This window comes from Arachis ipaensis, chromosome B8 (genome assembly GCF_059453495.1).
Source record: "Arachis ipaensis isolate K30076 ecotype BB chromosome B8, ASM5945349v1, whole genome shotgun sequence".
NCBI lineage: Eukaryota > Viridiplantae > Streptophyta > Magnoliopsida > Fabales > Fabaceae > Arachis > Arachis ipaensis.
Genome location: NC_142443.1, coordinates 16,565,371 through 16,584,042, shown reverse-complemented (window position 1 = coordinate 16,584,042; position 18,672 = coordinate 16,565,371). Strand labels below are relative to the sequence as shown.

Sequence of the window (18,672 nt, the reverse complement as noted above, 5' to 3'; positions counted from 1 at the left end):
AATATAAATTATAATTTTTCAAAAAAAAATTTTTAATTTTTTTAATATTTTTATTTTTATTATTAAAAATTTACCAAATACACTAAAAAATATTATCAATTTAATAATATCTAAACAACCACTAAATATACACATAATACTATTATTTCTGAACGTGTATATACACACTATATAGCTAGGAAGGGGCAATTATATAATACTTAAGCATGTAATTGTTGTAGCTCTAATAAGCCCATAGAACCTAGTACACTAAGCCATTCAAGTTCACAGAGTAATTCACCACACTCGACATTTCTCAATTTTAAGAGCATACGTTGGATTATAGTCCCATTGTGCCAAATACAGGGACTCTCTTCTGCAAGATAGTTATTTTCATTTGGCTGAATTCTTTTCACTACACAACCATCTGGGAGTTTTTCCAATCCTTTGTTCCAGCACTTAACATATGGCTTTATATCTATAACTGCTTCACCCATTTCATCATCTGCTGAGAACATGTCTTTGTCGAAAACTTTCTGCAAAAAAAATTTAAACTATTTAGACAGATGTATATGATTAGTTTTATATCTAATATAATAATTATAATTATTATTGTGACATAGTAAATAAGTCTACTATACAATTTATATACTTGACTAATACATACCAGATGTATTGGAGTTTTAATATCGTCAACCATGCCAATGAGTAATAGCTCAAATAGCATAGTCTCCCCATATACTCAATTAAGAGGTTGCGAGTTCGAGTCTCCTATTTTTGGTAAAAAAAAAAAAAATATCGTCAACCATAAGGGTCAATTCTTCATTCCACTCGGGATTGAGATCTTTATGCATGATCTTAGTTTTAAGTTTCTGCACACCAAATGAAATTAAAGAATCATTTTAATTTGCTAATAATAATAAGCACATATTTCTAATGAGAAGGGGAAAAAAAGGATTTCCAAAAAAAAAATTACAAACAATAATTCTTGTTTAACAAAATTATTCTACACATTTTAACTCCAAGCCGCATACCAAACATGATAGAAAAAATTAAGAAAATAATATTTCAAAACAAATAAATTAAACAACTCAAAATAAAAATTTATTTATATAAAAATATTTTTATGTAAAAAATGATAACTAAAAATTATTAGACAATTTAATATATTTGATTAAATTGCTTAGCAATTCGCATCTTAACTATTATAATGACATATATGAAGATATCTTCGTAGAACTCTCAAGGAACTAATAATAACAATAATAAGATTCTAACCTGAGTACCCATGCTGACAACAACATAAGGATCACTAGAACGCAAATCGCGAATTGCGAGATTAATGCCTCTCTGAATCCTAAGTTTGAGAACACCATAGATTTGGTCCATCATAGTACAGTTTGTTGTCGCCTCTGAAAATCACCACAGGATACTAAGATATCGATGATGATGGTGATGATGATATTCTTGTTACATATGAAAAACTTAGTTTGATATATAAATATGTATGTCTAATTCTTTAACATTAAACCACTCAACAATAAGTTGCAAGGTTACAATGATTTGTTTAACAAAATCAGTTCAGCAAAAGAAAAGAATATAAAGATGTGAACACTAACAGAACTTAAACTAATCTACACTAATCTATTTTAGATATTTGTTTTTCTTATCATGGGTGCCACACCAAACTTTTCCCCTATGTGACGTAGCCTTATTTGATTTTCTTTGTGTTAAAAAATGTCCTCAAATTTAAAAACAAAATAAATTCCTTCAATTACGTTACAGTTTTTAAGTATTTTAAAAACTTACGATCAAGATTATAACAAAGACCACTGTCCGTTTTAATTAAAGGATAGAATTAGCACATTCTGTATTTGTTGTTGGAGGATCTCTACTGTACTAGGTTGAACTTGCAGGATATTATTGTTCTTTCAGTTTGCTGCATGTAACATTTATTATATATTACCATTTTTATTAGTTATTTTTGCTTAAGTTGCCGGTAAAATAACATCGAATCATTTTTTAAGATGCTTGAGATAACAATAAGGCTAAAATAAGTTAGGGAATAAATATCTTTTTTTTGAAAACAAAGGAACTCAACACATTAAAGTGGAGCAAGCAGAAATAAACAATTAAAACAGACAAGCAACTCCAAAAAAGTAGCACAAAACAAAAATAAATTCCCGTGTTTTCTTCGGCAAAGTCATCAACAGCATGAGGAGTAAACACTTCTCCACTCACAGTTAGGGACAAATATTAATACTTACCCCAAGTGTGTAGGGCAAAAATGACCTTTGTCTTAAGTAAATCACAATTTTTTGGTAACAAAAATATTTAATTTTAGACAAAGTAGTCTTCCGAAAAAAAAAAAAGATATATAGTAAATTTTGTTGGACAAAAGTAGACATATTATCAATCGGATTTAGAAATAGATTGTTATATGAGAAAGTGTGGACGTCAATAGTATTTAGTAGCTAAGTCAGTTATGCAGTAAATGAGTTAGTTATAAATAAGTTAGTTGTGCTAGTTGTGCTGATATGACAGAGTTTGTTATAATTCTATCATGTAGTGTTAGTTAGAATGTAAGAATGTCAAGTAGTTAGAAGGTATACTATTTTATAGTAGTTATTGTTAATTATAACAGTTAGTTCAATTTAATGAAATTTATTTTTCAGATGGAGAGAAACTTTCTCTTTCTATTTATAAGATTTTTTTTTAAATATTCTCTCTAAACTTTTCAGCATTTTACCATGGTGTGGTGAGCATAAAAGGAGAAATCAATAAAAAATTAAGCTTTGAAAAAGCTTAATCAACAAAAATTTTATTGATTCCGATTATTTCTCGAATCTGCTAAATTTTGTCATTTTTACTCATCAATTATCATATTTTTCATCTCAATTTTTTCTTCTTTCTTCTTTTTCTTTCCTTCTCTTCCTTTGAGACTCAAAGGATAGAGACTAATAAAATTTGTGTTACTTAAACAAGAATCAAAGATTCAAGTAAAGCATTTTTTATTAGCGAGTCTTGGAAAGAAAGTTGAACAATTGATTGTAAACACATGCATCAATTGAAGAATAGCGTCAGAGGCGAATCCAATAATTGATTTGCAAACACTGGCAAGTCTTCTGAATCAACTAAGCCATGCAGTTCAATTCGAATAAAAACTAGCATAATCCAATATTAAATCTAGTGAGTCCATATTTCTTATCTCTTAGAGAAAGTTCAAGAATAACTTCAAGGGTTTTGCTAGATAGACAATGATTTTTGTAAACAATGTGAACAATAGGTTTTAGAATTGACTCAATAAAATAAAAAAATACTCTACTCCTAAATTACCTCCTAAATCTTAACATTAGGATAACCATCTACACACCTAATGAATTGAACATCCAGTCATTGTTAACTGTGCATAAGTAAATCGAATCAAAAGAAATAACCATCCAATTAAAAATAATAAACATAATTATCTGCATACCTATTGAATTGAACATCCGACTTATCCATTATTCATATTATTTAGTATTCTCATTATCTACCTATACTTTTCCTAACTTTAATTCCTATTGATGGTTATCAGTGGCTAAGAGAAGGGGGGTTGAATCTTAGCCCCTTTTCGCTTGATAATACTTGCTTGCCTTTGAAACCACTTCTGGAAACTTTTTGTCTTTTTATCTCGTAACTAGCCACGAGACTTTTTCTTTTGTCTCGTCCCCAGCCACGAGACTTTTCTTTTTGTCTCGTCAGTCAGCACGAGATATTTTCAGTTTTATCTCCTGGGCAGCAGAAACAGAAATAAAGTAGAAGAAAGAGAGAATTACACCAAGATATATCCTGGTTCAGCTGCTAAGTGCAAGGCAGCCTACATCCAGTCTCCATCACAACAATGATGGAATTTCACTATAATCATCCTTGATTACAAACACCAATTCTCCCTAGGAACTACCCTTCCTATCCGGGACAAGTCCAGAATCTAAACCCAAATTGAACTTGACTTGGTCACTACCAAGCTTTCAACTGTAAAGTGCTAACCCAACTTACAAGGGGATTCCCACAGAATCATGAAACACAACACAGATGTACAAAGGAACTCTAAGGACATCTATGGCTTTTTCTTTTAATTTTGCACTCTCTGCCTTTTTCCGCTCTATGGCTTTTTCATTACAAATCTCACTGTTTGTCTTTTTCCATGAGACTCAAGACATGACAAAATTAAACAGAAAAATTACAAAATGAAGAACATTGAAGGAGAAGAAATCTGTTAGCTTAGGGAGCTATAGAAACTCTATGCTCACTCTTTTCTTTTTCTTGAATCAAATCCTGACTGTTCACCCTTATTTATAGGGAGAAGCCTTCAAGGTTGAAACCAAACAAACCAAGCCGATCTTCTTCTTCTTCAACTTGAACCGGTTCGGCCAGAAAGAGAGAAGAGATAACTCATGCAAAAACCAACATGCAATTACCTCTAGTCCTTCCTTGGTCACCATTCTTCATCAATCCGAGCCCTTCATCCTTGCCTTGCTCTCCAAGATGAACTTCTGGCCCTTGATGCTTCATGATAATGGTAGCTTCATCTGCTCCAATCTCTGCCTTCTCTATCACGTAGCCACTCTAGCTACCTCCTGTGGTGGCTGGGCAGAATCAGAGACAAGCCATCCTCTCCAAGGATCTTCTTCTCTGACCGAAATCTTCACTTCCATTTTTGGTATGGAGGAGCCAAGATCTCTTCACAAAATCTTACCACAAGTGAATAAGAATCTTAGTCACAACATACTTTATGTTTACTTTTTCTTGCCATCATTGTGATGGTCTTGTTGCTTGCAACATCTTCTTTTCGGTGGCTAGGTGTAGCTTCCATAGTTGCTGGGTAATGATCGAAACAAGAAGAAAGAAAGGATGAGAGAGAAGATAGAGTTAGAAGAAAAAACAATTAATTGAAATAGAACAAATTAATTGAAATGGGATTGCTTTTACTTCCCTTGCTGAGTGGCGTGTTGCATTAAACCAATCAATCATGTCAATCATACTTTCTCTCTCATTTATATTTCCAATGCTAACAAATTAAATTTTGAAATCCATCCCACAATAAGAAATGGAATCCGTTGGAAGCATGAAGTCAAATTGCTTTCTTTCAATAGGTTTCGGACCAAGCATTGGGTCTTTTTCCATCAAAGTTGATTTGGGCTAATTAGGATCAATTTTGACCCAATAACAAGAATAATAATTCAGCCACAATAATCAAAGCATTTTTGCATTAATGCTGAATGTATTTATAAAACACTTTGGGTTTGCAACATTTTCTTTTATTTTCGGCCCAATGTCAAGTCTGCATAGCAAAAATTAATTTAATCACTATATATGAATTAATATCTTTGCAATTAATTAAATTATTAATGTTTAGTCATCACATATGTTAATTTAGAATTTTCCAAACTCATCACCTATTATGTTAGAAATAGACTAATCTATGAACATCCTGATTAATCCAGTATTTTAAGAAAGAACCAAACACACATAAATAGATTATCACATTATAAGAGACAAATGACAAAAATAAATCACAAAGTTACTACCTATTTTCACCATCAATCAAGTGGCAAACATACTAACAAAGGTACTGGCACCCAATCAATTTTATTTGTGTCAAAGCAAGTTTAGAATGATGGATAACACCAATTATAGCTTGAGAAAAAGGTGTTATATGAGAAAGTGTGAATGTCAATTAATTAGTAGTTAAGTTAGTTACGCTCGCTGTAAATGAGTTAGTTGTGCTAACATGACAAAGTTTGTTATAATTCTATTATGCAGTGTTAGTTAGAGTGTAAAAATATCAAGTAGTTAGAATGTATATTATTTATAGTAATTGTTGTTAATTATAAGGGAGATTCTACTATGCTGAAGGCTTCTCCTTTCTTTAGGTGCTGAAGATACATATGCAAGCTTCAGAGATGACACGCGGTGAGTGAGAAAGCATGGGAAGCTGAGTCTCTGCTTTGTAGCAAATCATAGGTCCCACAGAGCAGTATTTGTCGGTTGTTTACACACCTGTTTATGATTATAACGTTGGGTTAATCTTTGCAGTAACTAAAGTATGTAGTGTTTTTGTAACTACTGTTGAAATTTATTGCAAAAATTGTGATAGGTTATTTCAAAAAATGGTGAATGCTATGGTGTCTAAAAGGTGGTGTCTATTTACTAAAAAAGGTTAAAAAATAATATTTAATTTAAAAGATATAACAATAAATAATTTTTAAAAAATCAAAACTTACTACAAAAGGTAAGTTAGGCAAAATTTAGACACCAACTCATAGACACCATAGAATTGACCTTTGAAAAAAGAGTAACTCGAAGTTAGAGGACTAATATGTTTGGGCTTAGCCAAAAAACTTTAGTCTTACTAAAATGCTGTCTGTAGTACATAACTCCTTTTTCTTTATTTTGGTCAATCCAATCTAGTCTTTTCTTTTTTTTTTTTTTTTTTTGTCTTGCAATCCACTCTTAAATTATGTACTACAGGCAAAATTTAGACACCAATTCATAGACACCATAAAATTGGTCTTTCAAAAAAGAGTAACTTGAAGTTAGAGGACTAATATATTTGGGCTTAGCCAAAAAAACTTTAGTCTTACTAAAATGTTGTCCGTAGTACATAACTCCTTTTTCTTTATTTTGGTCAATCCAATCCAGTCATTTCTTTTTTTTTTGTTGGTCTTGCAATCCACTTTTAAATTATGTACTACATATAAACAGCATTTTAATAAGACTAAGGTTTTTTTGCTAAGCCCAATCATATTAATCTTCTAACTCCAAGTTACTCTTTTTTGAAATAACCCAACACAGTTTTTGCAATAAATTCCAATAGTAGTTACAAAAACACTACACATTTTAGTTACTACAAGAATTAACCCAACATTATAATCATAAACAGCTGTGTAAGTAACCACAGATGTTGCTCTATGGGACCTTATGATCTGCTATAAAATAGAGACTCAATTTTCCCATACTTTCTCACTCACCGCATGTCATCCCTATAGCCTACACATGTGTCTTCAGCATTTAAAGAAAGGAGAAGCCTTCAGCATAATAAAATCTTCCTAATTATAATAGTTATTCAGTTTAATTCAATAAAATATATTTTTAGATTGAAAGAGAAATTCTACTTTCTGGTCACAATTTTTTTTATAGTAATAGGTTAATAACCATATATTAAAAAAAATTGAAAAAGGAGGACTATAAATTTAATTTTGTCTTAATTTTTTTGCATACATTTTTTTTAAATGATCATTATCTACATATTCCCATATATTAAAAGGTTAAGTAAAATGTACAAGTTATTTGTTACTTTTTGTTTGGACTGGAAGTTATTTGTTACTTATAAATTAAAAAGGGGAATACCCACATAATGAATCCTTAAATGATTAATCAAATATATTTAGTCAAATACATCAACTCATTTAATAGTCTACAATACTATTTTCATGTGAAGATGTCATCATCGGAATATTCACTAATTAAAAATATGCATGGTATCAATCAAACTCAATATCATGTTATTATTTGTTTCATTTTGTAAAAAAAAAGTTGGTTATTTTAACAACAATATTTTTATCTGAAATTAATGTTGTGAACCTTTAATTAAACATATCAAATCATCTAATGATTCATAATATATTTTTTTATGTTAAGATGTGATTATTTAAGGAGTCACGTGTAAAAACAAAAACACCCTTTAAGAAATTTTTTTTTGTCAGAACTCTTTACAAGATTAGAACAGTGTTTTACTTGTTTTTGTTTTGATACAACCAGAGTTGGGAAGCCCAAATGCTCACCAACAATAAAAAGAATCCCAAACATAAAAAAAGGAAGGACAGCATTAAGACATTAACTTGGCGCAAACTAAAAAGGCCTCGAGCCTTAACAAAAAAGAAAAAAAAAAGGCTTCTAGTCAGGTTTGAGTTTAAATTTAGGGTTAAGTACTGTTTTCGTCCTTAAGGTCTGAGGTGAAAATCAAATTCGTCCCCGACCTTTTTTTGTTATTAAAATCATCCTCAACATTACAAAACATTATAAAATCGTCCTTTCTTTAATTTTTGGACAAAACTATCCTTCATCTTAATTTCATCGTTTACCTTCATTTCTTCTTTTTCTTTCCACAACAGAGAGAGGAGGGAGAGCAAGAAACGAAGAAAAGCAAAGACTCAGAGAAAGAGAAGCAGAGACTCAGAGAGAAGGAAGCCTCGCCGCGCCTGGTCGTCGCCGTCGCGACTCACTGTCGCCCTCGCAGCATCGTGACTCCCCCTCGCCAGCGCCGCGACTCGCCGTCGTAGCAACGCGCCTCGCCCTCCTCGCATTTTCCAATTTCGGATCTCCCTTTTCTCGGGTTCATATCTCCCTTTTCTCCCTTTTCCAACGACCATTTCGAAGACCAGTGGCCAGTGGCGGCAGTTGTGATCTGGGTTCATAGATCTGGGTTCATAAAAAATTTTCAATTTTTTTGTTTTGTTCGTAGCAATTTCTGAGTTTTGTTTGTGCAATTAGGGCTAGTTTCTGAGTGTTGTGCTCATGCTTGAAGGGATTATTGATGTGCCAGTTCCTTCTTGCCCAACTTCTAATTCCATGTGACAAAAGAATGTCACGAGTGCTCATCAGGCTGAATTATTGAGAAGTGGTTACACTCATTTCCTTGTTACCGGTGATGTTTACCGTAGGGACTCAATTGATTCAACTCATTGTCCTGTCTTCCGTCAGGTATGCTTCCCTACACTGCAGCTGGTTTTTTCTAATTATCAACTTTATAAAATTTCCTCTTTTTACTTTTAATTTTCTGTAGATGGAAGGATCTCGTGTTTTTGCTCCAGAGGAATGGGAGGCATCTGAATCAGATGGCACATCATTTGCAGCAGCTGACTTAAAGAAATGCCTTGAGGGTTTAGCACGCCATTTATTTGGTATTTCTTAATGGCCAATGCACACTTTTTGGTGCTAGTTGCTACAAATTGATAATTTATTAGGACTCGTAAGATGGATTAGTTAAAGAAAGTAGATTAATCATTGTAAATGATAGAAACAAATATTGATTGCATTTGCAGGCAATACTCTCTTTTCAACCATCTTTAATTCAGAGATGCAGCTTAAGCAATGTGATCGGCTTTCCTTTATTTATCATTTTTATTTTTGTTTAAGGGCAAAATTGTCCAAAAAATTTTATTTATGGACAAAAGGACGATTTTATAACATTTTGTAACGTTGGGGATGATTTTAATAACAAAAAAAGGTCGGGGATGAATTTGATTTTCACCTCAGACCTTAGGGACGAAAACAGTACCTAACCCTTAAATTTACTATTTTGAATTTTTGACGTTCAATCTTTTCTTTATTTCGTTATTTATACTCCTACATGCATAGTGGTTGGACGACTTAAACTTTTAGAATTTGGTTAATGAAACAACATTAGAAACCTCCATGAAAGGAAATTGCTAGGATAAGGGGATTTTGATAAATTGAAGGGAAGAGAAATTGATCAGATAGAAGGAAAGAACGTAATTAGAGGAAAAATAAATATCCTAAGATATTTCGTAAGTTTACATATGACTTTGACTTGTAATAAGTATTATAATACGAGTTTATGTTCAAATAATAGATCCCTAAAAATTTAACGTCAGACATTTTTGTCTTTAAAATTTTTTTATTACATTGAGGTTCTGAATTTTATAAAAGTAAGATATATAGATCTTTTCGTCACACTTTTGAAAATCTATTTGTATAAGTGTTGCAGTGGTGAAGCGTTCAAGAAGAGAATGGAAGAACTTCACAGGATGGGAATTGTGACCAGAGAGCAATAAAAGTTCTCTCACAGTCTCAAAGACTCATTCTTTATTGATCAGGCTTTTCTTTTTACTTATTTTACAGCTGGTTGCAACTATTAATATAACAACAATTAGCCTCCTAACTAACTATATTTACAACTAACTCAGCTACTAACTACTCTAACAAGTTACTCCACGTGTTTTCTCATGTGACACCCTCTCTCAAGCTAGAATCGATGCTCTCCATCATTCTCAGCTTGCTCAAACATTGCTAAAACTTTTGTCAATATGTCTGCCACTTGATTGTGGGTGGAGATGGGTAGCAACTTTGTGACTTGCTCTTGCCATTTGTCTCTCACAATGTGACAATCCATCTCTATATGTTTAGTTTTCTCATGGAATACGGGATTAGCGGCAATATGCAATGAAGATTGGCTATCACAGTATATTCCAATGGGTCTTTCAAGCCTTATTCTCAGATCTTGCAGCACATAAGTGATCCACTGTGCCTCCCGTGTAGCCATTGCTAGAGCTCTATATGCAGCCTCACATGAAGAATTGGTGACTGTACTTTGTTTCTTACTTTTCCAGGACACAATTGAAGTGCCAATGAAAAAGCAACAGCCTGAGGTTGATCTCCTTGTATCTGAACAAGTTCCCCAATTGCTGTCCGAAAAATCAGTGGGTGTTAAATCTGTGTCGGTTGCAAACATCAGCCCTTTGGTTGGTGTTTGGTGCACGAAATTGTGATCATCAATAATGGCGCCAAAGACTTGGAGCTCTCAAACGTGAATCACACTTTGTCACAATTCCGCACAACTAACCAGCAAGTGCACTGGGTCGTCCAAGTAATACCTTACGTGAGTAAGGGTCGATCCCACGGAGACTGTCGACTTGAAGCAAGCTATGGTCACCTTGTAAATCTCAGTCAGGCGATTTCAGATGGTGATGGAGAATTGATAATTAAAAGATAAATAAAACATAAAATAAAGATAGAGATACTTATGTAATTCTTTGGTTGGAATTTCAAATAAGCGTATGAAGATGCTTTGTTCTCCCTGAACCTCTGCTTTCCTATTGCCTTCTTCCAATCATTCATACTCCTTTCCATGGCAAGCTTTATGTTGGGCATCACCGTTGTCAATGGCTACTTCCCGTCCTCTCAGTGAAAACGTTTCAAATGCGCTGTCACCGCACGGCTAATCATCTGTCGGTTCTCGATCATGCTGGAATAGGATCCATTGATCCTTTTGTGTCTGTCACACGCCCAACAATCGCGAGTTTGAAACTCGTCACAGTCATCCCTTCCCAGATCCTACTCAGAATACCACAGACAAGGTTTAGACGTTCCGGATCTCAGGAATGGCCGCCAATAATTCTAGCCTATACCACGAAGGTTCCAATCTTAGATTAGAAACCCAAGAGATACGCATTCAAGCCATTGCTAGTAGAACAGAGGTGGTTGTCAGTCACATGTTCCTAGGTGAGAATGATGATGAGTGTCACAGATCATCACATTCATCAAGTTGAAGAACGAATGAATATCTTGGAGAAGAAATAGACTTGAGTTGAATAGAAAAACAATAGTACTTTGTATTAATTCATGAAGAACAGCAGAGCTCCACACCTTAATCTATGGTGTGTAGAAACTCCACCGCTGAAAATACATAAGAACAAGGTCTAGGCATGGCCGAATGGCCAGCCTTCAAACGTGTCTAAGATAGCATAAGACTTATCAAAGATGATTCCCAGGATTTAAAATACAATAGTATAAGGTCCTATTTATAGAGAACTAGTAGCCTAGGGTTTACAGAAATCAGTAATTAATGCAGAAATCTTCTTCCGGGCCCACTTGGTGTGTGCTTGGGCTGAGCATTGAAGCTTCCATGTGTAGAGACTTTTCTTGGAGTTAAACGCCACCTTTTGTGCCAGTTTGGGCGTTTAACTCCAGCTTTTGTGCCAGTTTTGGAGTTAAACGCCAGAATTCTTGAGCTGACTTGGAACGCCTGTTTGGGCCATCAAATCTCAAACAAAGTATGGAATATTATATATTGCTGGAAAGCCTAGGATGTCTACTTTTTAACGCAATTGAGAGCGTGCCAATTGGGCTTCTGTAGCTCCAAAAAATCTACTTTGAGTGCAGGGAGGTCAGAATCCAATAGCATCTGCAGTCCTTTTTCAGCCTCTGAATCAGATTTTTGCTCAGGTCCCTCAATTTCAGCCAGAAAATACCTGAAATCATAGAAAAACACACAAACTCATAGTAAAGTCAAGAAGAGTGATTTTTATTTAAAAAACTAATAAAAATATAATAAAAACTAATTAAAATATACTAAAAACATACTAAAAACAATGCCAAAAAGCGTATAAATTATCCGCTCATCACAACACCAAACTTAAATTGTTGCTTGTCCCCAAGCAACTGAAAATCAAATAGGATCAAAAGAAGAGAATATACAATGAATTCCAAAAATATCTATGAAGATCAGTATTAATTAGATGAGCGGAGCTTTTAGCTTTTTGCTTCTGAACAGTTTTAACATCTCACTTTATTCCTTGAAGTTCAGAATGATTGGCATCTATAGGAACTCAGAATCCAGATAGTGTTACTGATTCTCCTAGTTAAGTATGTTGATTCTTGAACACAGTTACTTTATAAGTCTTGACTGTGGCCCTAAGCACTTTGTTTTCCAATATTACCATCGGATACATAAATGCCACAGATACATAACTAGGTGAACCTTTTCAGATTGTGACTCAGCTTTGCTAGAGTCCCCAATTAGAGGTGTCCAGAGCTCTTAAGCACACTCTTTTTGCTTTGGACCACGACTTTAACCGCTCAGTCTCAAGTTTTCACTTGACACATTCACGCCACAAGCACATGGTTAGGGACAGCTTGGTTTAGCCGCTTAGGCCAGGATTTTATTCCTATGGACCCTCCTATCCACTGATGCTCAAAGCCTTGGATCCTTTTTATCACCCTTGCCTTTTGGTTTAAAGGGGTATTGGCTTTTTCTGCATGCTTTTCTTTTTCTTTCTTTTTCTTTTCTCTTTCTCTTTTTTTTTCTTTTTTCCGCATATATCCCTTTTTTTCTGCAAGCTTTTCACTGCTTTTTCTTGCTTCAAAAATCAATTTTATGATTTTTCAGATCATCAGATAACATTTCTCCTTTTCCCATCATTCTTTCAAGAGCCAATAATTTTAACATTCATGAATCAACAATATCAAAAATATGCACTGTTCAAGCATTCATTCAGAAAAACAATAGTATTGCCACCACATCAAAATAATTAAACTGTTTTAAAATTTGAAATTCATGCACTTCTTTTTCTTTTTTCAATTAAAAACATTTTTCATTTAAGAAAGGTGATGGATTCATTTTCATAGCTTTAAGGCATAGACACTTAGACACTAATCATCATGTAATAAAGACACAAACATAAATAACATAAGCATAAAAATTCGAAAAACAGGAAAATAAAGAACAAGAAAATTAAAGAACGGGTCCACCTTAGTGATGGCGGCTTGTTCTTCCTCTTGAAGATCTTATGGAGTGCTTGAGCTCCTCAATGTCTCTTCCTTGCCTTTGTTGCTCCTCTCTCATGGTTCTTTGGTCTTCTCTAATTTCATGGAGGAGGATGGAATGCTCTTGGTGCTCCACCCTTAGTTGTCCCATGTTGGAATTTAATTCTCCTAGGGAGGTGTTAATTTGCTCTCAATAGTTTTGTGGAGGAAAATGCATCCCTTGAGGCATCTCAGGGATTTCATGATGAGGAAATTCCTCATGCTCTTGTCCATGAATGGGATCTCTTGTTTGCTCCATCCTTTTCTTAGTGATGGGCTTGTCCTCATCAATGAGGATGTCTTCCTCTATGTCAATTCCAGCTGAATTGTAGAGGTGACAAATGAGATGAGGGAAGGCTAACCTTGCCACAGTGGAGGACTTGTCCGCCACCTTGTAGAGTTCTTGGGATATAACCTCATGAACTTCTACTTCCTCTCTAATCATGATGCTATGAATCATGATAGCCCGGTCTATAGTAACTTCAGATCGGTTGCTAGTAGGAATGATTGAGCGTTGGATGAACTCCAACCATCCCCTAGCCACGGGCTTGAGGTCATGCCTTCTTAGTTGAACCGGCTTCCCTCTTGAATCTCTCTTCCATTGAGCGCCCTCTTCACATATGTCCATGAGGACTTGGTCCAACCTTTGATCAAAGTTGACCCTTCTAGTGTATGGGTGTGCGTCTCCTTGCATCATGGGCAAGTTGAATGCCAACCTTACATTTTTCGAACTAAAATCTAAGTATTTCCCTCGGACTATTGTAAGCCAATTCTTGGGGTCCGGGTTCACACTTTGATCATGGTTCTTGGTGATCCATGCATTGGCATAAAACTCTTGAACCATTAAGATTCTGACTTGTTGAATGGGGTTGGTGAGAACTTCCCAACCTCTTCTTCGGATCTCGTGTCGGATCTCTGGATATTCGCCCTTTTTGAGCTTAAAAGGGACCTCGGGAATCACCTTCTTCTTGGCCACAACTTCATAGAAGTGGTCTTGATGCACCCTTGAGAGGAATCTCTCCATCTCTCATGACTCGGAGGTGGAAGCTTTTGCCTTCCCTTTCCTCTTTCTAGAGGTTTCTCCGGCCTTTGGTGCCATAAATAGTTATGGGAAAACAAAAAGCTTTAGCTTTTACCACACCAAACTTAGAAGGTTGCTCGTCCTCGAATAAAAAAAGAAAGAAGAGAGTAGAAGAAGAAGAAATAGAGGAGATGGAGGGGGCTTTGTGTTTCGGCCAAGGGGGATGGGTAGTGTGTATGTTGTGTGAAAATGAAGGAGTGAAGATGGGTTTATATAGGAGTGGAGAGGGGGGTATGGTTCGGCCATTATGGGTGGGTTTGGGTGGGAAAGTGGTTTGAATTTGAATGGTGAGGTAGGTGGGCTTTTATGAAGGATGGATGTGAGTGGTGAAGAGAATGGTGGGATTTGATAGGTGAGGGGTTTTGGGGAAGAGATATTGAGGTGATTGGTGAATGGGTGAAGAAGAGAGAGAGAGGTGGGGTAGGTGGGGATCCTGTGGGGTCCACAGATCCTGAGGTGTCAAGGATTTCTCATTCCTGCACCATGTGGCGTGCAAAACGCCCCTTGCTGCCAATCCTGGCGTTAAACGCCAGGCTGCTGCCCATTTCTGGCATTTAACGCCAGCTTCTTGCCCATTCCTGGCGTTAAACGCCAGTCTGGTGCCCATTTCTGGCGTTAAACGCCCAGAATGGTGCCAGACTGGGCGTTTAACGCCCATTCTGCTACCCTTCCTGGCGTTTAAACGCCAGTAAGTTTCTCCTCCAGGGTGTTCTATTTTTCATTCTGTTTTTGCCTTTTTAATTATTTTTGTGACTTCACATGATCATCAACCTACAGAAAACATAAAATAACAAAAGAAAATAGAAATTTAACATAAATAAGTAAAAATTGGGTTGCCTCCCAACAAGCGCTTCTTTAATGTCAATAGCTTGACAGTGGCTTTTATGGAGCCTCACAGATGTTCAGAGCAATGTTGGAACCTCCCAACACCAAACTTAGAGTTTGAATGTGGGGGTTCAACACCAAACTTAAAGTTTGGTTGTGGCCTCCCAACACCAAACTTAGAGTTTGACTGTGGGGGCTCTGTTTGACTCTGTATTGAGAGAAGCTCTTCATGCTTCCTCTCCATGGTGACAGAGGGATATCCTTGAGCTTTAAACATAAGGGAGTCTCCATTCACTTGAATGATCAATTCTCCTCTGTCAACATCAATCACAGCTTTGGCTGTGGCTAGGAAGGGTCTGCCAAGGATGATGGATTCATCCATACACTTTCCAGTCTCTAGGATTATGAAGTCAGCAGGGATGTAGTGGCCTTCAACCTTTACCAAGACATCCTCTACAAGTCCATAAGCCTGTTTCTTTGAATTGTCTGCCATCTCCAGTGAGATTCTTGCAGCTTGTACCTCAATGATCCCTAGCTTCTCCATTACAGAGAGAGGCATGAGGTTTATACTTGACCCTAAGTCACACAAAGCCTTCTCAAAGGTCATGGTGCCTATGGTACAAGGGATAGAGAATTTTCCAGGGTCTTGTCTCTTCAGAGGTAATTTCTGCCTAGTCAAGTCATCCAATTCTTTGATGAGCAATGGAGGTTCATCCTCCCAAGTCTCATTACCAAACAACTTGGCATTTAGCTTCATGATTGCTCCAAGGTACTTAGCAACTTGCTCTTCAGTAACCTCTTCATCCTCTTCAGAGGAAGAATACTCATCAGAGCTCATGAATGGCAGAAGTAAATTCAATGGAATCTCTCAGTGTGAGCCTCAGATTCCCATGGTTCCTCATTAGGGAACTCCTTGGAGGCCAGTGGGCGTCCATTGAGGTCTTCCTCAGTGGAGATTACTGCCTCTTCCTCCTCTCCAGGTTCGGCCGTGTGGGTTGTGGTTATGGCCTTGCACTCTCTCTTTGGATTCTCTTCTGTATTGCTTGGAAGAGTACTAGGAGGGAGTTCAGTAATTTTCTTACTCAGCTGACCCACTTGTGCCTCCAAATTTCTAATGGAGGACCTTGTTTCAGTCATGAAACTTTGAGTGGTTTTGATTAGATCAGAAACAATGGTTGCTAAGTCAGAGTGGCTTTACTTAGAATTCTCTGTCTGTTGCTGAGAAGATGATGGAAAAGGCTTGCTATTGCTAAACCTGTTTCTTCCACCATTATTGTTGTTGAAACCTTGTTGAGGTCTCTGTTGATCCTTCCATGAGAGATTTGGATGATTTTCCATGAAGGATTATAGGTGTTTCCATAGGATTCTCCCATGTAATTCACCTTTTTCATTGCTGGGTTCTCAGGATCATAAGCTTCTTCTTCAGAGGAAGCTTCCTTAGTACTGCCTGTTGCTGCTTGCATTCCAGACAGACTCTGAGAAATCATATTGACTTGCTGAGTCAATATTTTATTCTGAGCCAATATGGCATTCAGAGTATCAATCTCAAGAACTCATTTCTTCTGAGCTATCCCATTATTCACAGGATTCCTTTTAGAAGTGTACATGAATTGGTTATTTGCAACCATTTCAATGAGTTCCTGAGCTTCTGCAGGCGTCTTCTTCAGATGAAGAGATCCTCCAACAGAGCTATCCAATGACATCTTGGATAGTTCAGACAGACCATCATAGAAAATACCTATGATGTTCCATTCTGAAAGCATGTCAGAAGGGCACCTTCTAATCAATTGCTTGTATCTTTCCCAAGCTTCATAGAGGGATTCACCTTCCTTCTGTCTGAAGGTTTGGACTTCCACTCTAAGCTTGCTCAATTTTTGAGGTGGAAAAGACTTTGCCAAGAAGGCATTAACTAGCTTTTTCCAAGAGTTCAGGCTTTCTTTAGGTTGTGAATCCAACCATGTCCTAGCTCTGTCTCTTACAGCAAAAGGAAAAAGCACAAGTTTGTAGACTTCAGGGTCAACCCCATTGGTCTTGACAGTGTCACATATTTGCAAGAATTCAGCTAAAAACTGATGAGGATCTTCCAATAGAAGTCCATAAAACTTGCAATTCTGTTGCATTAGAGAAACTAATTGAGGCTTAAGCTCAAAGTTGTTTGCTCCAATGGCAGGGATTGAGATGCTTCTCCCATAGAAGTCGAGAGTAGGTGCAGTAAAGTCACCAAGCACCTTCCTTGCATTATTGGCATTGTTGTTTTCGGCTGCCATGGTTTCTTCTTCCTTGAAAAGCTCTGTTAAGCCCTCTAAAGAGAATTGTGCTTTAGCTTCTCTTAGCTTTCTCTTCAAGGTCCTTTCAGGTTCAGGATCAGCTTGAACAAGTATGCATTTATCTTTGCTTCTGCTCATATGAAAGAGAGGAGAACAATAACGTAGAGAATCCTCTATGTCATAGTATAGAGATTCCTTGAGGTGTCAGAGGAAAAGAAGAATAGAAGGAGGAGGTAGATGGAAGAGAATTCGAACATATAAAGAAGGAGGGATTTCGAATTGTACCTTGAGGAGGAGTGTTAGTCCTTTAAATAGAAGGATGTGAGAAGAGGGGAAGAATTTTCGAAAATAAATTAAAAAGATTTTGAAATAATTAAAAAGAAATTTGAAAATTTGATTGAGATTTTCGAAAATTAAGATTAGGAAAGAAATTAAGTGATTATTTTGAAAAGATTTTAAAATTAGAAATTAAAAAGATATGATTGAAAATTAATTTTGAAAAAGATGTGATTGAAAAGATATGATTGAGAAGATATGATTGAAAATCAGACTAAAAAGAGAAAGTTTTAAAATTAAAGTTGATTACTTGACTAACAAGAAATTAGAAGATATGATTTTAGAATTAAAACTTTTGATCCTTTCTTAATAGGCAAGTAACAACTTGAAAATTTTGAAGTAAATATTTAATTATAACAAGAACTTTCGAAAATAAAAAAAATGGAAAGAAATTGATTTTGAAGAGATATGATTGAAAAGATATGATTTGAAAAAGGTTTGATTTTGAAAAATTATGAAGATTTGAAAAAAATTTGAATTAAAAATAAAATCTTCCCTCTAGTGTCCTTCTGGTGTTAAACGCCCAGAATGGCATCCATTCTGGCGTTTAACGCCCAAAATGCTACCCTTTTGGGCGTTAAATGCCCAGCCAGGTACCCTGGCTGGTGTTTAAACGCCAGTTTTCCTTCTTCACTGGGCGTTTTGAACGCCCAGCTTTTTCTATTTGATTCCTCTGCTGAATGTTCTGAATCTTCAATTTTCTGTATTATTGACTTGAAAAGACACAATTTTAAAAATATTTTTGAATTTTTAATGATGAGAAATAACAAAAAAATGCAACTAAGATCAAATAAACAATGCATGCAGGACACCAAA

General features: G+C 35.7%; 1 protein-coding gene and 1 non-coding gene across 2 annotated transcripts; one reads left to right on the top strand and one right to left on the bottom strand.

Annotated features, from left to right (window-relative positions):
- Positions 1-200: 200 nt before the first annotated feature.
- Positions 201-1,368, bottom strand: LOC107610575 (protein C2-DOMAIN ABA-RELATED 7-like). Its single transcript, XM_088495380.1, has 4 exons — positions 1,258-1,368; positions 786-851; positions 647-694; positions 201-515 (listed from the first exon to the last, which is right to left on the bottom strand). Exons 1-4 carry the CDS (start codon positions 1,366-1,368, stop codon positions 201-203), a joined length of 540 nt encoding a protein of 179 aa, XP_088351506.1.
- A 15,642-nt stretch (positions 1,369-17,010) lies between these two features.
- Positions 17,011-17,118, top strand: LOC148547320 (small nucleolar RNA R71). Its single transcript, XR_015897741.1, has one exon. It is a non-coding gene; the product is annotated as a small nucleolar RNA R71 (small nucleolar RNA).
- Positions 17,119-18,672: the final 1,554 nt, after the last annotated feature.